This window comes from Melospiza melodia, chromosome 10 (genome assembly GCF_035770615.1).
Source record: "Melospiza melodia melodia isolate bMelMel2 chromosome 10, bMelMel2.pri, whole genome shotgun sequence".
In the NCBI taxonomy this organism is placed as follows: Eukaryota; Metazoa; Chordata; class Aves; order Passeriformes; family Passerellidae; genus Melospiza; species Melospiza melodia.
In genome coordinates this window covers 11804315-11828558 of record NC_086203.1, presented here as the reverse complement: position 1 = coordinate 11828558, position 24244 = coordinate 11804315, and the positions used below count along the sequence as shown (strand labels likewise).

General features: G+C 44.1%; 1 protein-coding gene across 2 annotated transcripts in view; it reads right to left on the bottom strand.

Moving 5' to 3' along the window:
- EFCC1 (EF-hand and coiled-coil domain containing 1) overlaps positions 1-23996 on the bottom strand; it is a 41410-nt gene extending 17414 nt beyond the window's left edge. For both annotated transcript variants that reach the window (XR_010028806.1, XM_063164376.1), the window contains exons 1-2: positions 23329-23996; positions 21643-22049 (exon numbers count right to left, since the gene is read on the bottom strand). Coding sequence is in view for 1 of the 2 variants with exons in the window: in XM_063164376.1 (XP_063020446.1) it covers positions 21643-22049; positions 23329-23964 (1043 nt within the window). In the remaining variant the exon portion in view is untranslated. The remainder of the gene's footprint in view (positions 1-21642; positions 22050-23328) is intronic.
- Between the last annotated feature and the right edge of the window lie 248 nt (positions 23997-24244).

Sequence of the window (24244 nt, the reverse complement as noted above, 5' to 3'; positions counted from 1 at the left end):
TTCGAGAATTCTGTCTTTCCTGACTTGGATTTTACAGAAAGATGATTGAAAGCCTACAATGAAAAAAATTAATAACTAAAATCCTGTGGTGTTCTGAGCACTGAGAGTTCTAACCAAGGCACTTGACATAAATCATTGAGGCCAGGGGAAGCAGAGCTGTGCTCCTGTGAGCATTTCCTTGTGTAACAGCCCTCACCTCGTGTGTTCCTTCACGTAGACCTGTGCTGTTTAATCCCCAGGAATCCTTCCCTTATCTCCTGGGTGCTGCAGTGTATGGCAGTAAGAATCAAACGTCCAGGGAACCTTTTAATGTCTTCAGAAGTGTTCTTCCTAACACACTATTTAACAGCTGGGTGAAGATCCTGCAGAATTCCACTCAGAGCTCTTTCTGATGTCTGTAAAACTGCAGCTATGCCTGAGTGTGGCACAGACTGAGAGCTCCTGCTTACTGGCACGTAAATTCCTTCAGGATTTATTTCAGCACCTCCCAGATTTAGAGCCTCGTGGATCTGGAGTGACAGGAGAGAAGATGGCTCGTTTAACAGCAAACACTGTGCCCTCAGCTGGCTGTGAGTTATTTCTGACAGGGTCTTCCTGAGTTTGGGAAAACCCGACAGGGATGTGTGAGGGAGGGGCTGTGAGCAGCTCTGCACCCAAGCTGGGTGTGTCTTAGGAGCTGTGCAAAGGGGTTTTGGTGCCTGCAGGTTCCCCAGGAGAGCTGAGCTGAGGTGTCAGAGCCAGCAGCTTCCACTCCTCAGATCCTGCATCAGGAAGCAACAGCAATTACCTCACCCTGTTTGCTGCTTTGCAAAAACATCCTCAGAGCTTCAGAGAGCTGCTCTCCACCAGAGACTCTGGAATCCTGCATGTTCCTTCAATCCCACCTCTGTGCCTAGTAGCTTGGTGCCTTTAGAAAGTTTTCAAGTTTTCTGAGAGCAGCCTGTCCCTTGCTTTCTTGAAATATTGTTCTGGTAGGTGACTGAAAAGTAACTCCTGAATTGACTGACAGAACTCAGAATGTTCTGAACTCCCAAGGCACAATCGTAAGTGAATGGCCCATGGCTGGATCAAATCCACAATCTTGCCATTACCAACACCATGCTCTGAGCAATTGAGCCAATCTCAGGGTCAATTGTGTTCCTTTGCAAATATTTATAAGCTATTTGCCAGTTCCTAAAGACCAGAAAATGCTGCCTAGTGATTCTGCATTTATTAGGATTCTGCATTAGGATCCTGTGCTTTGGCAGCAGTTATAGCAGCTTCTATTTTGTCTTTTGTTGCTGATATTGTTGAATAACAAACATTACTGGGAGGTCAAAAGCCACTGGCAGGAGTGTAATGTGACCATTTTAGCTGCTCCCTGGGTGTAAGAACTGATTTCTGCCAGTGTTCAGCACTCTGGCTCGTTTCCCTTCTCCATGCTGCACCTCTGCCTGTCTCAGCAGCACCTCCCATTTCTTTGATGAGCCCCAGCCCAAGCAGGTTTGCACTGCATTAATCAACAAAGTCACTTAAACTTAGATCTGAGTTTAAATTTACATAGACTCTTTCCTAGCAGAACACTTAGGTGCATCATTTTAGCCAATTATGACATCTCATTGACATGAACTCAGTTTAATTAGAGTTTAGCTCTAATTATGCGGCCACCACAGGCTGCAGTGCGGAGCTCCGAAATGAGGTGAAGGAGAGAGTTGGTCATAGTACAGGAAAATTCCTCATGGGGAAGTTGGGCAAACAGGATTCCTGTTTTCAAAGTCAGTAATATTTTAACAAAAGGCTTTGGTTCTTTGCTTCTCCCTCTTAAAAAAAAAATTAAAAATTAAGCCAATGCTTAATTGCAGTTTTCCCCTAATTACTGGAGCCTCTCCATGGGGGATCCCAGCTGTGTGTGAGGGGTTGGAGCTTTTTTGGGGAGACACATCGTGCTTCCCATCACGAGCAGCCCCAGGAGCCCCACAGAGGGCAAAGACCCTTCCCTTGGACACTCTCACAGGTATTTAGAAACAGATACTTCCTCTTGTTGTCAGAGAGCTTCCTCAATAGATTTCCACAGGAAGAGAGGGAAATCTGTATGAAAAACAGGAAGCAGTCCTCAGAAGCTTTCTGTGATCAGCACTAGGAGGAAGACTTAAAATAAATGTGGTTGTTTGAAGCAGTAGGTGATACCAGTGGTGTTATCTTATGTAAAAACAGTGATTAATAACATCACAGGGCTGCAGCAGGATTAAAAACCTCAGGTGTTTATATATTTAGCTTTTCATTGTAGTTGACAGTAGGTGACCAGCACTTGAAACTTCTGTAACCTGTTTTTTACATGATATTTTCTATTTTCTATTACACCATATTTTCTATTTTCACTTTACTGCCCTGGGCAACCCTTTTGGAAAACTTCCCATCTCTCTTAGTCTTGGATGGGATCCCAAACTTTCTCATGCTGATTCTGTTCCTCTTGCCCCCAGTATAAGACTTCATCTTTTCCCTTGGCTTTTTGACCTTCTATAATTCAGTTTCAAATCCTGAGATTTATGCATTAGAAGGGAAGACAGCTCAGGATAAAATCTGACATACAGAAATAGTTGTTAATTAAAACCTTCTAGAGGTTTTGCAATGATCCTTTCTGATCCATCTTCAAACTCCCACAAAGTTCTAGATGTGATGGAATTGTTACAGAATTTACTGTGAGCACTGAAAAGGGAGGGGGAATTTGTAACTCTCCACCTTAAGAGCAACTCTAGTCACACGAGGAAAATGTTCCAGGTTTCTCCCAAATTTGCCCTAAACCATAACATGGCTGCATTGGGAATTTTGGGCTGTGGAGTGTAAGGAAGGTGACAGAGGCCCATCAAAAATGGAGATACAGCATGTGCAATGACAATTCTGAGGGGAGAAACTCTTACATTTGTAAATCCTTCAAAGGAAATTTGACTTGCTTTTACTGTTACTTGCTTCATTTCATAAAGCCAAACTATCAGAAAGGAGAAGATGGATTTGGCCTTCACAGTGTGTTGTTTGCATTTGAGAACTTAGGGATAATACATTCTGTGCTCATTTCTGATACAGAAAATGGCAAAAAATGAAAGCAGAGGATGTCTCTGAGTTCCACAGCTAGGCTTTAGTAATTAGACACATTGTATTTCAAGAGATACATGAAATAAAAGCTCAAAATCCTCACAATGCAAAAGCATCTGAAACAAAAATCTGTTTTATCCACTCCACTCAGCTGGCAAATGCTGCTGGTTGGATTTTTAAAGGCAACACCCCAGAACAGGGGAACATTTCATATTGTACTTTTTGAAGTTTGCATCAGAGCGAGCACAGAAGGCTTTGGAGATGTGAGAGGGTCCCTTTGAGGCCAGAGCACAACCAGCAGGGATTGTGCTGCTCAGTTCTGGGCTCCTTTCAGCTCAGTGCCACAAGAAAGCCTTGCTGGCTTTGCTTTGCTGCTCCAGCTGGAACTGCTGGAAGCACTGGTGTTTGCCAAGAGGCTGTTTCGTATGAGAGAGACTTAAAAAAACAGCAGCAGGGCTTTGGAATGTAGATATTTCTTGGTTTTGGTTTCTGTAGATGCCCCTAAATGGGGAAAAAAAAATCAATATAGTACGTGCAAAGTGCAATATTGTTCAGCCTGAGATTTATCAGCAGAGCACCCAATCTCCCTCCAAACCATCACTGATGGTTCTTCAAAGTGCTCCTGATTGCTGTGGGTGCACTCAGTGCAGTTTTTCACTGCAGGAATGAATGGCTGCTCCCTGTGATGTGCCCTGGGGTTCAGGATCTGAGAGGGGCCCTGGGAGAGCATTTTCAGAGCTGCATTTTCAAACCAGCCTGGCAAGAACAGCTGAAGGTGGCACTGACCATGCCCTGCCTGCCTTTTGGGCTGGACATTCCTCCAGCAGGGCAGAGTACATGAAACATGGTATTTCTGGAGGGTTGTTAAGGAAAGCTGCTGGCAGTAAAGGCAGCCAGCTGTAGGTTTGTGTCCTCCAAGGATTAATGACTGCATCCCTGGAGCCTGCACGAGGCTGCTTTGCATTAGCAAAGGCCCACTGAACTGCATTGATCCTGCTCAGAGCTGGGCGAGTCAGGAAAAATCCTGCTTGTTTTCAGGGCTCTCACCCCTCTGGGAGCAGAAAGAACCTTACTTTCAGATGTGAGGGCCACTATTAATGCTGCTTTGAGAAGTAACAGGCTCCAGATCTGATGAAGGGCCAAAGCCAGGGAAAAAACCCAACTGGTGCATAAATTTGATTTTCTAGCAGAAACATTTGTTTAACATGTGAGATCATTCCCAGATCTCCAGTTAAAACCCAAACACATCATTAGGAACAGAAATCAAGGCTATTCCACATGCAGCCTGTTTGAGATGACTTTCACCACTCACAGCCCAGGCAGCCTCCAGGTGTGAGCACCTCGTGGTGACAGTGCTGGCACCTGCTTCAGGAATTGTCATTCAAACACATTCATCAGAATCAGGGGAATTCAGCCCTTGGATCCACGGCAGAGCAGGAGAGACACAATGTAAGTTCCCAATATTCCAAAACAGTTCCCTTCAAACTCCTGTTTATTCAGTTCCTGGAAAGGCCATGCAGGATCAAAGGTGGCTCTGGAGTGTATCACTGATGTTTGGGAGAGGGTTGAACAAAACCCTGGCCTGCAGCAGAGCTTCCAGGCCTGCCTTTATTCCAAAGGAGGTCCTTGTATCCAGCCCTTTGTCAGCCCCAGACAATGGGATTCTGTGGAGATCTTTCAGTGGCTGTGCTTTCCCACCAACACTGAGCATGATTCTAGGAAATTCTTTTTTCTGGCCTTATGCAATTTGCCACGGACGGTCTGCTCTTATTCAGTTGAATATTCTAAATTTCCTGATGCAATTGCTGTTAAACAAGAGCTGCTTCTCTCCTGTGTCTGCTCTGTGCTGCTAACCCATGGCTGCAGATGGAGACAATTGCAGGATTGTTCCCTGAGCCTTCCCTCCCTTGGTACCCCAGCAGAGCAGTCACATCTGGGGCCTGTTACTTCTGCAAGAACTGCTTTTGTTTCCAAAACCAGGCAAGAGAGTCCACAGTGCTGGTGCTGCTCTCGTTGACTCCTCATGTCCCTACATTACTGCAGAAGAAAATGTAGAAAAATCTCAACATCCCTGAGATGCCAGCTCCAAAGACATTTACTAGGTAATCACTGCAAGCCTTCCAAGGGTCTGCAACTCTTCATGGTTGTTAGGTTTTGCCTGTTTAGTTTTAAATAATAACTGCAATTATTGTAATCATTGTAATTATTATTTAATTGCCTCTGGCAGGTGCATCTTCCATGGACCCTCTGGATTTCTTCACCTTCCAAGGCTGATGGAGATCTGAGACCTCCTTGTTCTTGTGCCCAAGGCTGCAGGAGCCAGCAGGAACTGAGGATGGCAGACACCTCTCCAAACTACCCCTGATGCTCCCCAGAGATTCCCTCAACTCTATAAAAGCTGCTGAAATCAGAGTAACATCATTTTGAGGCAACACATTGGACTTTCCCTCTACAAGATGAATAAAACCCAAATGAAATGTTGCAGTGCAGACCCCAGCCTGCCTTCAGACCCATCTCAGCTGGTGCAGGGGGTCATTTCCTGAGCAATCACTCTGGAATCCACATTTAGGCTGCCTTAATCAAATTATTTTTCATTCTCTGTGGGTCTGTGACCACTTGGAAAGTGCTCTAAGGATTGATACAAAAAACACATAAATTTTACTAGAGCAGCATGTGCAGTTATGTATTTGTACTTACTTGCCAGCATGGCATCAATAACAATGGAAAAAAGGTCCTTAAATTAATATCTCAAAACAGCCCATAAAGAAAAAAATTCTCCTGTCCCCTGGTGAGGATTAGACCTGCAACTTTGAAATCTGATAGAACGTGGTTTATTTTTATAAAATGAATTTCCTGAAGAGGAAAATTACAATGCCATGTTTAAAAACCTGATGAATTCTTCTTGTAGAATGGAACAGTTCAGTGGGAAGGGACGGACAGCCATCAGCTAGTCCAAGTGTAGCTCTTCTAAATCAGTGTTTGCTTTTTAAATTATCTCTATTTGATATTCATGGTGGAGTTCTCTAGAATTCATAGCACTCAGCCTTCCCCAAGTCATGCATTGATGCGAAGAGATTTTAAATGAGATTTTCCTGAATAATCTAACCAGATAATTTCATCATGCTCCTTTATCATACAGGAATTTCTCTAGCACTAAAATATTCAGGATACAGCATGTATTTTATATCTCTAGTTCTGGCAAGGACAGTGTAACCTCTACAAAAACAGATTTCTGAAATAACAAATGTGGATGTCAGATTCAAAATATTCCTAAATCCCTGGTCTGGGTAGGACAGTACAAAGTAATAAGATCTATTACACATACAAAGTAATAAGATCTATTACACAAAGTTACTTTCTCATTTTGCCACTTCAACCAGCAGTTATTTTTCTGGTGACATGAGCTGTTACAATAACTGAAATAATCCGATAGTGTAGTTTGAGTGGTGATCAATATGTATCAATAAAAGCCATGCTGCTGAAAATCCAGCTGCTTGTGTTCCTCAGCAGTGATGAGTTTGGGATGATTTGCTCCTGTTGAAGTGAATAATGCAGAGTGTGCCCTGCAGTGATAACTCCTTCTGTGCCATCTGCTTCAGCTTTGTGTTTTACAGCACAGCTGCCCTGTCTGTTCTTCCCCATTTGTGGAGTCAGGTTATTCTTACATCCTCAGAGGGGTTTTAAAGGAAGAGAGGGCTCACCGTTAATCCTTCACTCCTTTTTCCAATGAGATAAAATGTTGTATTTCTATCTCAGGACTACCTGGACTGGAAATAAGAAAAATCCCTCTTTCCAGGGTTATAAAACACCATTTTCTCTCCCTTACAGTCCCAACAGGGTGTGAGAAATCAAGTTAGAGCTGCCTTTATGGGCAGAGAGAGGTGAGGCACTTGGATGTGAATGATATCACACAGAATATTGAACAGAAGCTTTAATATTGGTTATACACGCACATACCAAGCAGCTTGGAGTGAAGTGAGCAAATGTGCACAGAGAAGTACCAGTGCATGTCTGTGTCAGCCAGCTGCAAACAGCACTAAGGGCAGGTGAATGGAAATATTAGAAATATTGTAAGATAGCAATAAATATATTGATTAATATATTTATTGTAAATATAAAAATATTCATTACAATATATAATACAAATATTAATATAGTTATAGTATAATTATAACTATTATATAATAGTTATAAATTAATAATTGTAATATATAATATAGTTAATATAAAATAGTTATTATAAATTATTAATGTACTTATTATAAATATAGAAATTAATTAATATATTAATATATTTATTCTATTATATAATACATAAATATATATTTAAATATAAAATTATAATATATAAATATATATTAAAATATAAATTAAAATATTTTTATTTAAATTTATTTAATTTTCTTACATTTTAGAATTTTTATTTAAAATGAAATATAAAATTTTAATATTATCTATTTCTGATAAACACAGTATTCTGAGAATGCTCTGCTTGCCCTCAGATCCCAGCCTGTGTTGAGAACCCCTGGGCCAACACTCTTACAAATGATGTTTTTCAATTATGTGGGGAAATATTTGCTGTGCCAGCATGTCAGAAACACTAAGCCTGGCTTTTCAGATGAGATTTTGCTGTTGGCACGAAGGGCTGAAAAGGCTCCTCGCAATATTGGTGTGGCAGTCTGTCACACAAAGGCTGACATCTCCATTGAATGGCCCGTGCTGGTCCCCAGCCCAGCAGGAGCTCCTGGGCTCTGAAAGGAGATTAAACCAGCGATTGCAGCCAGGACAATGCCAGAAAGGGAAAGCCTGACCTAAAGGCAGGGACTTGTGCAGGGTTTTGTCACACCAGATTTGCGCTGGGCTCTTCAGCCACCTAATCCTGTATCCTACTCATTATGTCCCACAAGGAGAAGCTTGGGAGGGGTGTGCAAGAAATCTGACAGAGATTGCTAATGGGGAAGTTTGGGCTAAAGCTGCGAGTCAGAGATTTTCCCAAACTGGAGCTAATATTTATCACTGTAGCTCAGAAATTCTCCTCGCCAGAGGAACGGTTAATCCATTTTAAATCCTGCTAATCTCCTGCTATCAGAGATATTTGTGCACCCGAATGAGAGGAGGGTGTTACAGAAGAATGAAACAGCGTCTCTAAGCTGGAGGTCATCTTAAAGGTGATGGTGGGAGCAGGGGCTGCTGTGGGTAATAGCTGCCTTTTCCTGTGGATTAAAATCACTTTTTAGAAGGGGAAATTGATGTGAAGGGACAACATCCAAAGCTGTGGTCTGGGGTGAGTCAGGGCTCAGAGCATGGGAGCTCGGAGGTGACAGATGGAGATGAGCTTCACTCCCAGAGCTGTGACCTTGGACTCCTGCAGATGAAGCCAAGGTGATGTCAGAAACCCAAACTCTTATTTTGTCATTTCATGTGCATTAAAGGCTCAAAGACAATACTAGAGATGCACTTCCCCTGCTCTTCATGGATCTGGGGCATCCTTAGTCCTCCCCTGGCCTTCCACTGCAGTATTTCAGTCATTCCCACAGTGACTCAGGTGGAGTCATCTTTCTATTTAACACCTGCTAAGTAGTTGGGGTTTTTTTAAATTGATATTTTAGTTGCTTGTTTAATCTGTGTAACATTTCCTCAAGCTCAGCACTGTGCAGGAAGGTGCTCCAAGCTTGTGGCACCCACTGGGTGAGAAGAATTTTGTTTTCTGTCTGCTTTGAACCTTCCTCTGCTTTCATGAGCTGACTCACAGCTCCTGTGCTGAGAGACTGAATAATTCTCCCTATTCATCTTCTGGATGCAAATCTCCAAAGCTATCTCTCTTCCACATCTGCATGTGGCTAAAATAATTTCCATGCCTTTTTTTCACACTCTTTGCCTTTTCTAGGCCTCTTCCAGTTTAATTTGTTTTGGTGGAAGATCATGAATTTCCTTGTTCTGATACAGGTGTTCTGTGAATGTGCATAATTATTTTCTTTGTACTGTTCTCTGTTCCCTTTGTAATATATTTTAATATCTTATTTGCTTTCCTTCCTGCAGCTTAATAACCGAACAGATACATTCCTAGAGTTATAAAGCTCAAAGCTGTAATTTTTCAGCATCTGTAATAAACTCTCATTACTGTGTCTGTTTCACTGAAGCTGAGAGTATTGTTTGGGGTTGGTTTTGTTTTTTAGCCCCCCAAATGAATTTAATTTCATTTATTTGGTACCTGCCACCCTCCCTCACTCAGTGTCCCAGGATCATCCTGCAATTCTTCAGAGTTGATCCTGGTTTTTCATATCTTGACTAACTGAGCAATTTAAAAATCTTTATTTCCAGTATTATTTCACTTAAAAATCAAATGATAATCACAATATTATAGCTTTCCTTACCATGGGATATAAAGCAGATTTTTCCAACTAAAATACAGAAATCTCCAAACTAAACACATTTCCAGGCTGCCAGCTGTGGTTGAAATTAGGATAAAGCCAAAGTTAGGTATCCATCTCCCTCCCAGTGGATATTCTGATCTGAATCCAAGCTTTGTCATTCAAATGCACTTTTAGTGGAGACTTGAATCAAATTACTGAGCTGGAACTTCACTGCTTTCAGCTGCAGAGATTGGTGCAGACTCATCTCTGAAGGATGCTCTCTTCTGCAGGGTTTAATGAGAGAGAAGCAATCTGAAATATCCTGTGGTTTAACAACAGACAGGATACACCTTTTTAAGCACAAAATAATCTTCTAAAATATAAAATATGGAATGCATTTACAGTACACAAATTCATCCACTAAGTGCATTACCAGTGTGTGCAGATGAATTTGTTTAGTCAAGGAAGGAGGGGAAGTCCTTTAATTTTAAGGATACACAATCTAAGCCACATAAGGTTTTTTACACCTGTTTTATAGCACTCACCTCTGACCTGGCACTTTATATATTATATCTGGGCCAGATCATGGGTTTACAGTTTCACTTATAAAGTAATGGAAAAAATAAAGCATTTTTGTAAAGCTTGGCATGGCAGCATATGTTCCCAGAGTCCTGGGAGCACTTTTGTCACTGAAAAGTTCCTTCATTCTAAACTTGGTTAAAATGCAAACCAAAATCCAAAAGCATTGGATTGCTTAACTTCACTAAAAATAATAAACCACTGAAAGTGAACTCGGGTCTCGGCATGTTGAGCTGATGGATGGTTCATAAACCTGCCCTAAAAACAATGCAGTTCCTGGTTTTCTTCTGTACTTCAGCAGCTCTCCCAGCCCACATTCATCTTGCCCATTGTGAGCTGTTATAACACAGAACTCAATTCGAACGAGCCATTTAAATTTTATTTTGAGCCTTTCTGCAGGCTGTCTGAGGAGATTCAGGTGCCCATGACAAGGACAGCTGGAGCACAGGTGACATGCACACCTGGCTGGTGGTGCTCTCCACACAGGAGCCTCCCCTCCTGGAAAAAGGGGATTTTTCCCCCCTGGAAAAAGGGGATTTCTCTGCCCACCGTGCAGCAGCCTGTGCCCCATGAAGTGGAGGAGCCCAGAGAGGAGCTGTGCTGCTTGCCCTGCCCATCCCTACTTGTGGGAATTGGAAAAACAGAAACTTCCACAGACACTGAAGGGTTTGAGCTGCAGCCTTGGGAGAAGCTTGGATTGATGTAAAAATACAATACACAGATATTAGACAGAAAAATCGTAAACTTGTGGTTCTCTAGTTGTAAGAATGTGCCTTAAGTTAGTGAGCAGCTGTACTGCTGAGATGGTGAAGGGTTTGTAGTGTAGGGCTGGGGTTGTGTGGAGTGAGCTGTGAGCTCAGAATTATAACAGAAGCATTTGTGTGCATGTGAGACAGAAGCCATTGGACAAAATATCCAGAGTGCAGCAGAAGTGAGTAAAGGTGATGGGTTAGAAAAGCAAAATAAACCCTGTGGCAGCTGTCATTGGGTTAGAAAGTCCTGTATTGCCTTGGAACAAAGAATTTGTGACTGCTCTTGAGCTATGGCCCAGTGCTTGCTCCTCTCCTGGCCTCTGAGACTGGTGTCTGACTGAGCAATAAATCCTTCTTAGCTTGAAAATAGTCCCACCCCTTCACATCTAAGGGTGCCAATGACACCCCAGCCCACTGTGTCCCTGCAGCTCAGTCCCTCACCCCAGGCTCTGATCCAGCTCCATTCGGGTCAGAAAAAGGCTGTGGAGGGAGGGAGGATGAAAGGAGGAGATGCTTTGACAGCTCCCTTTCTCATGGTAACGAGCAGAGCTGCTCCTTCTCCCCCCTGTGCTCTCTTTTCTTTCTGCAGAGAAGGAAGAATCCAGCTGTGCCTTCCAGGCACTGGGCAGACAAACTGGAGGGCTCAGGATGCTTTGTGGGCTCTGCCCATGGAGTCACTGCTCTGTTTAGGGGTTATTTGCTGTTTGTTTCCTGCATATAATGACAGGTAAATGTGGATTAATAGAATTAAAGGCTTGGCTGGAGGACATGAGGTAGCAAAGCATCAATTGCTTCCTGGTGATTTCTGCTCTGTGAGTCACATTCCCTCAGGAAACAGAGATCCATTAATTTAGCTGCTCCATGGGAACCTGCCACAGGAAAGCTCCCTCTGCTTGGAAGGGGAAGCAATGAATGCTGCCTTTCCAGCATTAATAATTTTCTGCTCTAAAAACAACATCATTTGATACAGAGGTAATTTGGATTATAAACAAGGATTATAAGCAAGCACTGGATATTAAGCAGAGCCATGTACATTCATTAATGGAAACACAGACCTTTCAAACTAAGGACCAGCTTCTCTCCCAACTTTTCCTTGTAACAGTTTGAATATTTTTCTTTATTTTTTTGTTTGGTTAGATTAGAAATCTGAGGAAAAAATATTTTGCAACTAACGAAACTGCCTCTTCAACATGAAACCCAAGTGAAGTAGTCAAGCAAGGTGCACCCTATCTAGGAGAAAACACTTGTTTGATGCAAGATATTGCTGCTTGCAGAAGCAGGGCCTTAACTGGTAAGGCTGGAGAACTGCAATTTAAGCATAAATGACTTTGAATACTTCAGAACAAGTGCCAAGCCTTAGGGATTGACAGTTCCTCAATTTTATAAACAGTACAGGTCTAAACTCTAAGGATCTTAGATCCTTAATGATGGGGTTTTGATGTGAAATCAAAGCTTAGATCATTCACATCCTGCACAGTATTTACCTCAAAAGCTTTATACTTATTTAATTTTCAAGTTTCCTATTTTTAAATGCATTTGAAGCATCCTTTGGAAACTGTAAATTATGATGAACAAAAACCCCCAAGCCAAAGAGAGCAAAGCAGGCAGGAACAAGGGGAGAGGGAGGAAAGCAGCACAGTGTAAGATTGCCAGCACAGGAATAAACCTGGTGTATAATTCTACTGTAGAGAGATTAATCACAGCTTTTCTGAGAGATCCAAACCCCTGGCTACACTGAAAGGTCTTTTGTTCCAAGTCAGTGCATTTACCCAGGAACATCCTGCCAGTGGTGGGAATATTTCACAGCTGGAAAGTTTCTGAAAAACCTGTCACATCCCAGCCAGGGCTCCAGAAGCACAGACACAGTTTTACTGACCAAACAAACAGACAACATCCTTATTCTTGGTTTTCTTGTTCTTTTTTCCCTGCTGAAGGAACTGTCCCTGGGCAGCAGCACTGGAAGTTAAGCAGACCCATGTACATTCATTAATGGAAACACAGACCTTTCAGACTGAGGACCAGCCTCTCTCGCAACTTTTGCTTATAACAGTTTGAATATTTTCTTTTTTTTTTTTAATTTGGCTGAGTTAGAAGTCTGAGCAAAAAGTATTTTGCAGCCAAGGAAATTCTCTCTTCAACATGAAACCAAAGTGAAGTATTTAATTTTATTCCTTCTTTGTATCTTAAAGTGGTACTTTGAAATTTGATTTATTAATGTCATTCACATAGTGACAGGGCTGCTCATGGGTGACAACAGCGGTGCCCCACAAACCACACGTGTACCCTCGTAGGAAATGCCACCCTTGCCTGTTTGCTGGCACAGAAATGGGTAGCAAACCGACCTCCTCTGCAATTTTCACAAGCATTGGCTTTGCTCTGACTGCTCCTATTTCTGCCTTGTGTAACTTTGTGCCAAGCAGTGCTCCTTAGGTCTAGCAGCTCCAGCAGAGTGAAAATGCTGCACTCAGAGCTTGGCTTGAACCTCCAAAGCTGTGCTTTAATCTTGGCTGAGCTGAGCCTGTGCTGAGCCTGGTGCTGGGTGAGGGACAGGCATGGGGTCAGGACAGGGAGTGAAAGCAGAGCAGACATGCAGGGAGCACCAGATCTGTCAGTGCTGTGATTAATGGGACACCATGAACCCTCCCTGAAACGTTCTGCACAGAACTAAGCACAGGCCCTGATTTTGATTCTGGAGATTTATTGAAAGGCTTGGGGTCTTTCCACTGAAATGTGACTCCCAACACTTGGCTCCTGCAAGGGGTGATGGCGGCTGGGATGGCAATTAGCACTCCAGGCTCAGGCAGCCTTCAGGGAATAGCCTTCTCCTCAAACAAGGAGGGACTGCAGCACACAGTCAGTCACAGCCTCTGCAGCTCCTTTTTCAAGTGGTTTAGGAACGATGCTGTGAAGTTGTTCCACAGAAGTAACTTCCTAATGTGTCACTGTGATATTTTCTGAAAAATCCCTTCGCCAGGATTTCTTCTCCTGGCAAGATGAGAAGCCTCAGCTTCTCCATGTTCTGTTGCTTTGGAATGTGATTTGCAGAATTGTTTACCCAGCATGTGAATTGTTTTTAATTAATGGCCAATCACAGCCAGCTGTGTTGGAGTCTCTGAGTCTATAATGGGTTTTTATTATTCCTTCTTTTCCAGCCTTCTGTCTGTATCCTTTCTTTTTCTTTAGCATAGTTTTAGTATATATAATATAATATAATATAATATAATATAATATAATATAATATAATATAATATAATATAATATAATATAATATAATATAATATAATATAATATAATATAATATAATATAATATAATATAATATAATATAATATAATATAATATAATATAATATAATATAATATAATATAAACCTTCTAAAAACCTTGAGTCAAATTCTCATCTCTCACCTCGTCCTGGGAACCCCCCAACACCACCACAACACTCATGCTCAAAGATTACATCTGGCATTTATTGGCCAACCATTTCTTTTTTTATGAAGTACATTCCTCTGTGGAATGGTGCAGAGAACACAGGCAAATCCTGGATTACAGATATCTGCAATAATGCTTGAGCTTCAGCCCATGCTTTATGTTTTTAGTCTCTGACACTGAGCATTATCTCTGTGATCCCTTAAGGCCACACATACCTATTCATTTTTATCAGAATTTGCCAAATTTTCAGATGGTATTCTAAAAAGTTATAAAAATGTATAAAAATTCCTTTTTTCAGAGACCAGGAATGGTCTCTGAGCTAAAGCCAGCCTCTTGATGCATTTTACAACTTTCAGGTTGCTTGACTTGAGCACACAGATCAGGTTTCACATCTGGAATTGTGAAAGTAGCATAGAATTAGAGAGTGCTTTGGGTTGGAAGGGACCTTAAAGTTAATCTTTAGATCTTTAGGTGGTCTTAAAGATTCCCCGCCAGAGGGGCGGTGGAATTAGGTATACCTGGATATCTCTTTTCTGTAATAAAAGACTGAAGCAGATACACTAACCAGCTCCTTCTCCCCACTGCAACCTCAGTCTTTGAATTGCCAGTCTGGGATTATCTCAGGACACGAATCAGTAAGATCCATTTAACCCAAGTTTTACTTATAATGCAGGACATCCTTTTCTATCTTTTTTTTCTGGTTTGGTTTTTTTTTTTTTTTTTTCACTTTCCTTGGGATGTGACTGCAGTTTTCCCTAGGTTTTTTCACGGGCTGCAGTTCTGAATAGCTGAGGTTCAGATTCTCAGGCAGGTCCAGGGAAACGTGCTGAGTACCACAAAGAGGATAACCCCAGCGAGGCATGAGAGAGGCAAATATCAGTCTGGATTTTAATCATGCTGCTAAGCAGGCAGATGAGACACTGACAAAGTTGAAAGGACACCCAGGAGGGTGAAGGGAAGGGGACAGCACAGCAAACATGGGCAGTGATTGAGCAGGAGTCCCAAACAGAACAAATATTTGCAGGGCTGCTGAGTAACTGCTTTGTGTCACTGGAGTGCAGGAGCTGCCTGCCCTGTATTTCCTCACATCAGTGACATTTATTAGCTCAGCCCCAGCCTCCTGGCAGTCCAGGCAGGTTTAAATGCTGCTTGACAGGCCACCCCTGGGTGCCTCTGCTCCTGGCAGCGTGCTGAGGAACACAAGGGGATTTACAGCGGGGCTGGTTAGGATCCAGGACATGGCTGGTGCTGGTTCTTGCTGTAACCCCAAACCAGTGACTCTGGACTGGGAGCTCTGCTTTCTGACGGTCACAGCCTCTCATGGGGACTCCAGGGGTTGGGTTTGAAAGGGGTAGGGGAGGAAGGTTTTTCTTTAAAGTGATGATTCTGTGTGAAATCAGTCCTTTTTTTGGGAGGGGATGGGACAAGATGGGTAATCTGTTGACCACCCAGAAAGTTGGTGCTGTGAGCGGAGCACTGGGGGGACTGGACAAAGTCAGGGTGGCAAGTGAAGGAGGGATATGCACACCCGTCACCAAACTCTGCCTGAACTTCCAGGCACTAATTCAGGGAAGAAAAGCTGCAGAAACACTGACTGCTCATCCCCTTGGCAAAAACAAATCCCTCTGGTGTGGGAGGGGTGAGCATGATGCAAATCACGCACAGAAGGGTGGGAGGGGGAGGCAGCTGTGCAAGGCAGCTGGGGACAGGTGACAAAATCAGCTGGGCTGTGGCTCTGTCCCTGTGCTGCAGCAGGGCTGGCAGGGCACTGCCACCCCTCCATCCCCAGGAAGGGATGAGCTGGGGGACAGCTCCAGCTCCAGCAGGGCCAGCAAACAGAGCCAGGAGGGGATGTTGCAGACATATTTTATGAAAAATCCTTTCCTTAGGATTTTTTTTTTTTCCTGAGAAGCTGGGAGGCCTCAGGAACAAAATGTAAGCAATGATTATCTGCTGCTGTGGAATGCAACAGGTGGATCTGTGATTGGTCTCATGGTTGTTTCTAATTAATGGCCAATCACAGTCAGATGGCTTGGACAGAGAGTCTGAGACAGAAGCCTTTGTTATCATTCTTTTTCTATTCTTAGCCAGCCTTCTGATGAAATCCTTTCTTCTATTCTTTTAGTATAGTTTTAAGATAATATATATCATAAAATAATAAATCAGCCTTCTGAAACATGGAGTCAGATCCTCATCTCTTCCCTCATCCTGGGACCCCTGTGAGCACCATCACAAGGGGACAGGCGGGTGTCCCTGTGTGGCACTGCCACTGAGCTGCCACCCATTCACTGCCACACAGAAACACGGCCAGGCAGATAAAAGGAGGATTTAGGGAGAAGCCAGGGAAAGCCTCCCCAGAATAAACACTGTAAACAAGAACCCAGCATGGAAAAAGGCAGGGAAGTGGCTGCACTTCCAGTGTTTCAGCACACTGAGGGTAAATGTTGCAGCTCCTTCGGGATAAATCAACTTGCAATTATGTGACTGGATCTGAAGTCAAGGCTTTGCTGTTATTATTGTGGAAAGCTTTGAAAGACTCTTGCATTTGAAATAAAAGTAGCCCTTCCACAGAAAGAGATGTTATACATTTTCTACACTGCCAAATTAATCTATATAAATTGCTCTGCACAGTTCTCTCTACCATAAATAACAATACCTTCCATTATCCTCTTTTGTGAAATCAAAATGCTGCTTTAAAGTGTCCCCAATGAGAGTAATCTGGTTTGCTTACTTAGCTTATGATTCTTCGATGACAAGTAGTCTAAGCTTTGTGTGATGGGAATATATTCACCTGCTACAGCTAACTTCTTCCAAACCTTGAAGCTCTGTGGTTTTTGGCAGACTTCTCTGAAATACAAAACTTCTTACACTCTTTAGTAGAAAACAATATCAGCTCCAGGCAAAGTTAGAAAATAAAATTACATCAGTTCATCCAGAAGAATCTGAGTGTTTTCACAGATGAGGCTCTGCAAATTTAACATTTCATTTCACTCTCTGAGCTCACTTCCTGAGTGCCATCAGTCCCTGCTCCCTGCTCCTGTCCAAGGATTTCTTTCTCACCTGCACATCTGTCCAGCACATGCACACCACAGCCTCCTCTCAAATTTGGTGCCACCTGGAACAAATTGCCAAGATGTCCCTCACATGCCAACAGCAAGGAGCTGGTATTGATGACAATAGTCAATCAAAAATTGTCCTAATTTTCTTTACTGTCTATTTTTTTAATAGAAGAACAGTTCTAGGCTGCCTAAATAGAAACCATTATCATTCTGACTGGAAATAACCTACTATAGACAGCTTTTATTGTGTATGAATGTTTCCTTCCTATGGCTTCTTTTTCCCCTACACTTAATTGAGCTGATCCTGCATGGAATATGTCCCTATTTCTCTCCTGTTCTTGGATTATTGATTTGGACTTGTTTGGTCCATCTTGTTATATTTTACAGAGTGAATGATAACCTGAGAAATTATTGAAAAGATCAAGGCACTGCCTCCTGAAAGAGAAAAAAAACTGAACTGCTTCCAGTATAAAATAACCTAAAGCATAACTTTTTTGAAAAATTGACACTGATGAAATAAATGGAGAAAATTATACTAGAGGCCTCAGTCATCATATTTACAGGAAAATATGAAAGGCTGAAACAAACTTCTCTGCATTCCATGCCAAAAGGATTCCTACTCATTAACACTCATAGAAATGCTGATGGATAATTAAGTAATTTGGGAGACAGACCATGCATATGGGAAGCATTTTTGGTATTTTATGACCTCTTTCACTGACCTATGTAATTACTGTGCTGCTGACAAATGCAGCAACATAAACCATCTGTCAACATCTATATTACGAAGTTTATTTCAATTCTAAATGACCTTTCCTTTTATTCCTTACACTGGGATCAAAACAATGTTTGTTAAATCATTCTATTCCCTCCAGTGCTCCTAAAGAGAAAAAAGAATATGAACACTTTATTAGGTAATCAATTTCTAAGCCACCTCCAATCTAGAAGAGAAAACAAAGCCAACTCATATTTGGCAGGAACAATTCATGTCAAACCAATCCAATTTCCTTTTCTGACAGGGCAAATGGCTCAATGAGTGAAAGAAGCTGCAGATGTGATTTTTTTTACTGTAGTAATATTTTAATGTGTGGTATTTTTAGAAATAATGCTTAGAAATAATGAGATTTTATTACAATTCATGGATGGTGTCACCTTGTGCTGCAGCAGAACTTAGTGGGGGACAAAAAGGGAGTTTAGGCAATAGTGGTTAATGATTTGTCCTCTGGGAATAACTCCCTGGGCACTGCATAAAAATGGGAGTTGCCTGACTTCCTAAACTCTCCTGTCATCAGGCACTGGCAATTACACCCTTTTGATACAATATCCATGGTAAGTAGACAATTTCTTGTGATGTCTTTTTGCTCTGAAATGAACTGAACTCAAGCTCTTCAGGAAGGAATTTATTGAGATCTACCTTTAAAGTTGAGCTGACACACTAACTTGACAGGGCTTTGAAAAGAAAAGCTGAAAGATAGTCCAGACAGAAACCTGAGACATTCATCAGAGGAGGAAGATCAGGATGGGCACCTGAAGAAAAGAATTTGGCCAACTAGGCTGGTTTAGGAAGGCAGTGATGTGACAGGGGCAGTTCAAACCCTGGCACAGGAACCTGTGCACTCAGAAAAAGTTCATGTTTAAGTCATACAGATCGCAGGAATATGAATCTGGAATATGAAATCAAGAATAGGTGATTAGAATTACACACTCCCGTTTAGGACAACATTTAATCACTTGCAGGTACTTAACACTTTCTTGACTAAATGCAAACTGTTGTTTCCTGCATTAGGGATTATAACTTAAGGTCACGGTTGGGATTTCAGATCTAAGTGATTGCAAGTAGGTCTCAGATGAAGGTCTAGAAGAGGGATTTAGATGCTAAAAGAGCTTTTAAAATCTGAACCTAAAAGAAGAAAGCATTTCCTTGATCAATATGAATCTATAAACAGGGGCAGTGTGTAAAGCTCATAGATTGGACTCATTCTTGAATATGATCCTCTCTGGAAGAAATGGGACTTGAGCTGGAGGAAACCTGTGGCTCAGCAAGCCAGTAATGGTGAATTCTCAGGAGAGATATCTGCAATTGTCAGTGCCTTCTGCAGAACACCCAAATCCCCCCCATTCCTCTCCAGCCCTACCCTGTAGCATTAGCTCTTGCCAAATCCAGACCCTGCTCACAAACTCTGTGGCAGCTGGCAGGGGAGAAAACTGCTCACTGGAAAGGTGACTGAAACACAGGCAGACTTTAACAGCACAGGTAACAGCAAATGAAACACAACCTGACTTAACCAACAGGACGAGTGACACAAACTGAAACACAACCTGACTTAAACCAACGGGACAAGTGACACTCTTGCCAAGTGACAGACAGAACCCTGTGGATTCCCAGCTGTCCCTCCCTCTCCACGCCTCAGCCAACCCATCTCTTCCCCTCACCAAGCACTCCCAGCAGCTCACCCGAGCCACACCCATGGATGTGGACTCCTGCACGTCAGGAGAAGGTGATTCTCTCGGAGCAGGAGGTGTTTGGGCTGCCTGAGCACCAGTGTGAGCGAGCAGAGGGAGTGGGACAAGCTGGGACAGCCAAGGCTGTGTGGGGCAGAGCTGCTGCTGAACCCTTTCCCCAGCCTAACACACAGCTCTGCACTGCTTATTCACCACCTCTGTGCCACTCTGGGAACACGTGGAGTGATGGGATTCCATGGGTTATGGAATATGAGCCCAGGCATGCAAGTCCCAATTATCATGATGCACCTGTAAGTTAAACTGTTTACACTGAGAGCTGTTTCACTGGATGGGGAGGTGCAGGTGCTTTGTGGCCAACAGAGAATCTCAAAGGGTGGAAGCTGGCCTGGGCCTCTGCTAGATGTGCTACAGGGCTAAAAAAGGGGTGTAGTTCCCAAATGGTCAGTCCAGCACCATTCCTGAGCTTGACACTCACTTTAAATTAGCATGCAATTTAAAAATAAGTATTACAAATGAAGGTTATCTTACAAGGAACATATAATTTACATTTCTAAACTCACAGTCTTTGTTTTGATGTAACCCATGCAGTTCCTGCTCTGCAAGGCCAGTGGACATTGTTTATTGCCTTTCATCTGTTTCAAGGTGATCTTTTTTATTCTTCATTGTACTTTGGAAAAGCAATTCCACAGGACAAGAACTCATCTTAAAACTTTGGTGCTCATGCCAAGGAGAAGGTGAGAGCCCTGACAAGCTGTGTGATCCCTTTTAGCACCAGGAGTTGTGTCATTCATCCAGAGACCCCTGACAGTCACCTTGAATGTTACGTGCCCTTGCAGTGGTTTTTAAATCCTATAGATGTTTAAAGAAATGCTTCTATTTTCTTTGATCTTCTGCAACCATGCCTGTATTACTATACACAATGCTGGCAGAAAGACACTGGGTAAAAATGGTTATTTTTAGAATTTCCTCACTTCATAAAACACTACAATATCTAGGATGCCACAAATAGCTCACGATGAATTCTTCTTATAAGCAAACAGAGGAAGTGTGAGTTTAGGAAGAGGCAAGGACTTCACAAGATGCAATTTATTAAAATACTAGATTTAGTAGTGTAAGCAAAAATATGTCTAGAAATACTGGTTTTGCTTTGGGTCAGTGAAAATATAAACTAGATTTTATTCCATAGGTCAATCTGAAACTTGGGCAGAAATGACTAACACTTAATACCCACCCAAGTTTGGTCTGAGATAAAAAGCAACAGAAGCAGTGGACTATTAAATTTGTGACCAACTTTCTGACTTCTGGAAGGGTTTGTTTATGCTATTACAAAAGTGGGGTTCAGTTGGCTGGTGTTTTTTGTTTGAGACTCCCACTCTGTTACTTTGTGGGTTTAGGAACGTTTCAGCTTCTCTCCTCTATTACCTGTTCTCTCAGTGGAGAAGCAATGAAGTCACAGCAAGTTTCAAACTACTGGCCAGAAGTTGTCCTGGTGTGCTTTTCCCCAGTTCCTAGGACAGGCTGAAGAGCTTTTATACAGAATGTAGAGTCAGCCATCTGATTACAGCTGGCTTGGGATGGCACCTAAGGACCAGGAAAGGCAGCAAGAAAAGTAAGTGTGTTGGAAATGGTTTCTGAAGGACTGTCAGCAGTTTGTGCTGGGGCTTTCCTGAAGCACTACCATGCTGAGTTCTGTTGTTGTGTGTCTGGGGAGTAACTTCAGCTCTCTGTAGATCCGCACCCTGACTTTGGCCTGGAAGACTCCCAGATCTCCTAAAGACCCCCAGAAGGAAAATGGATGAGCAGCTTTTAATTTCCCTCTGGCCAGATTTTACAAGGTGTTTTGGAGACATCTAATAAGCCCTCACCAGAGATTCTCCAACTCACTTGTGCCCCAACACTGTGATTTTATAGGCACTTTTTGTCAGACTCCAACCTACCTGTAGTGCTGCAGTTGTGATTCCAGCTGCTGGACGTGTATTTGCAGATGTGGCACCTCCTTAGCTCTCACTTCCAGCTCCTTCACTTTGCCAAGACTGTTGAGGACAGCGTGTCTGGCCTCTTCCACCTTCCTCCTCATCTCTGCCTGCTCCCTCCTCAGGTTACGGTTGCAATCTTCCAGGCTGACCAGAGCTTCCTGAGAGCTCTTCAGCTCCTTCTCCAGCTCCTGACTGAACCTGATGGCTTCTTCAATCTGCCCATCCCTGGAGCTCCGCATGAGCTCCATTTCCTCCAGGACATTTTGGAGGCACTTGGTCTGGGAGTGCTTCTGTGTTAATGGTCTCTTCCTCCCTATGAAGCAGGGTCCTCCTCCTGTATGGCTGGCATGGCTCTTCCGCAGTCCCACCTGTAATGACCAGGAGCACAAAGCAGGGAGAAATTGATGTGTTTTAATGAAGACTGAAAGTGGCTGGATTGTGCTTTGTTGGTTTGGTTTTTTTCAATCACACAGAGTCGATCAGCAGCTAAAGCTACTTGACCTTTGCCAAATACAGAGACAAGGAAACAATCTCTGGAAAGTAATTTTTAATACCTAGCTATGCATTTAATTTTCAAACTACACACTTATCATGTTATTGCACAAGTTTCTGTGTAGCTTTCATGTCGTTACTATGTCTATACTCAGGAGTGAGGCAGTCTGCTGAAAAAGATATTTCCAATGAAGTTTTGTGCAGAAGAAGAGAGCAGGGAGAAGCTGGGGGTGTTCTGGAGCTCTCCTCTTTGTCATTTTCATTCTTCCTGGGACTACTGACTGGTGACTTCGTGTTTGCTGCTGATTTCCTTTCCCTTTTTTAGATGAAAATGGTAAAAGTGTCCCTGACCTGCCTTGCTGGACATTGTGAAGACAACAGTCATCTACTGCAAGTGGAAGTGTCACAGGTGGAGCAGAGTTCTGGGAGTGCTGTGTTAGTATCAAATCACACCTGGTGAGACCTGCCAGAACAATGGGTCCCTGCTGCCCTTCCCTGCTCTGCCTGTTCCAAGCTATTTCATGCCAGAGGAATTTAACTGCTGTTAAGCATGTATGTGTGTCACTCAAGCCAGTCCAGCAGAACCAGCAGAATCCAGCCCTGGAATTAATGGGGCTGTGCAGAGGAGCCCCAGACTATTCATCAGCCTGCCTGCAGCACTGGCTCAAACTCTGAACCCTCGTGACCACACTCTGAGGAAAACATCCTTCTAATATTTCTTACAGGCACTTCTGACCGAGACACTGCTTGTGCTTGTGCAAGGGGGAATCCAAAAGTTCTTTCTCACTTCAGGGAAAACCCTGCACTAGTGCACATCCAGCATATGGTATCAGCACATCCTGACTGCACGTGCAGTAGAAGAAGCAGCAGCATTGTACGCGTGGGTTTGTTAAGCTGAACTCCGCTACACTTTTAACAAGAGTGCTCCTCACAGCTATATTTAATGGTACACCGGTGCCATATATTTCTCCTTAAGGCCTCTCTGTAACTGAACTTTGCTAAAAAGGTAATGCCGAGGACGAAGGAGCAGCTTCGGTCTCAGTGCGGCAGTGGAGGGGTTATAAACTGACTCTCCGGGAGCGGCATCTCTCCTGAAGCACTCGGGGCAGCCGAGCCGCCCCCGGGAGGCCGGTGCAGAGGCCGGCCCGGACTCACCTGCAGCGCCAGGCACCGCGCATCGCTGCTCTGCAGGGCGGCGCGCATGTCCTCCACCAGCTCCCGCAGGCTGCCGTTCTCCTCCTCCAGCCTGGCGATGCGGTCCTCGGCCTGCTCCAGCGCCGCGATCTCCTCGCAGCCCTCTCGGGAGCAGGGCCCCGGCGGCCGCCGCTCGGCGCTGCCCGCGGCTCCGCGCCCGGCGGGGTCGGTGCGGCGGCGGCGGCGGGGGCTGCGCAGGCGGATCTGGGTCTCGATGTGCTCGCTCTCCCGGCCCAGCGGCAGCCGCGGCCCCGCGCGGGTGCTGAAGTGGCCGCAGAGCCGCGCGTGGAACTGGCGGAAGGTGAGCTCGGCCGAGAGCCCGTCCCACAGCCCCGCGCACTCCTCGGGCTCCGCCGCCTCCTCCAGCCCCAGCACCTGGCACAGCGTGCGGAAGTCCTCGCCGGGGATGCGGCCCGAACCGTCGCAGTCCAAGTGGTGGAAAATCTCCTGCAGGTACTGGTCCAGGCCGGTGGCCAGCACGACGATCTCGTTCTCCACGCCGCGGTCCAGCCCGTAGTGGTAGGCGAGGGCGCTGACCAGCCACTGCGTGCGCCGGGCCGGCCGCCCGTAGGGGTCCCAGCCCTCAGGCGGCTCCATCGCGCCCGCCCGGCCCGCGGCGCTGCCCGAGCATCCTGAGCTCCCCCCCGGCCGAGCGCTCGGCCCCGGCCCGCGGCGGGGCGGGACGGGCGGGGCGGGGCCGCCGCCGCTCCAGCGCCGCTCGCCGAGCGCCCGCCTCGCCCCGCAGCGGAGCCGTGTCCGCCTTTGTCCCGCACGAACAGGGATTCCGGCAAAGCGGCCGGGTGCTACCCGATTATCTGCCAAGCCTGCGCCCCAAGAGTGTTTCTCATTTCATAACTCATTTCTCCCTTCCGGTTTC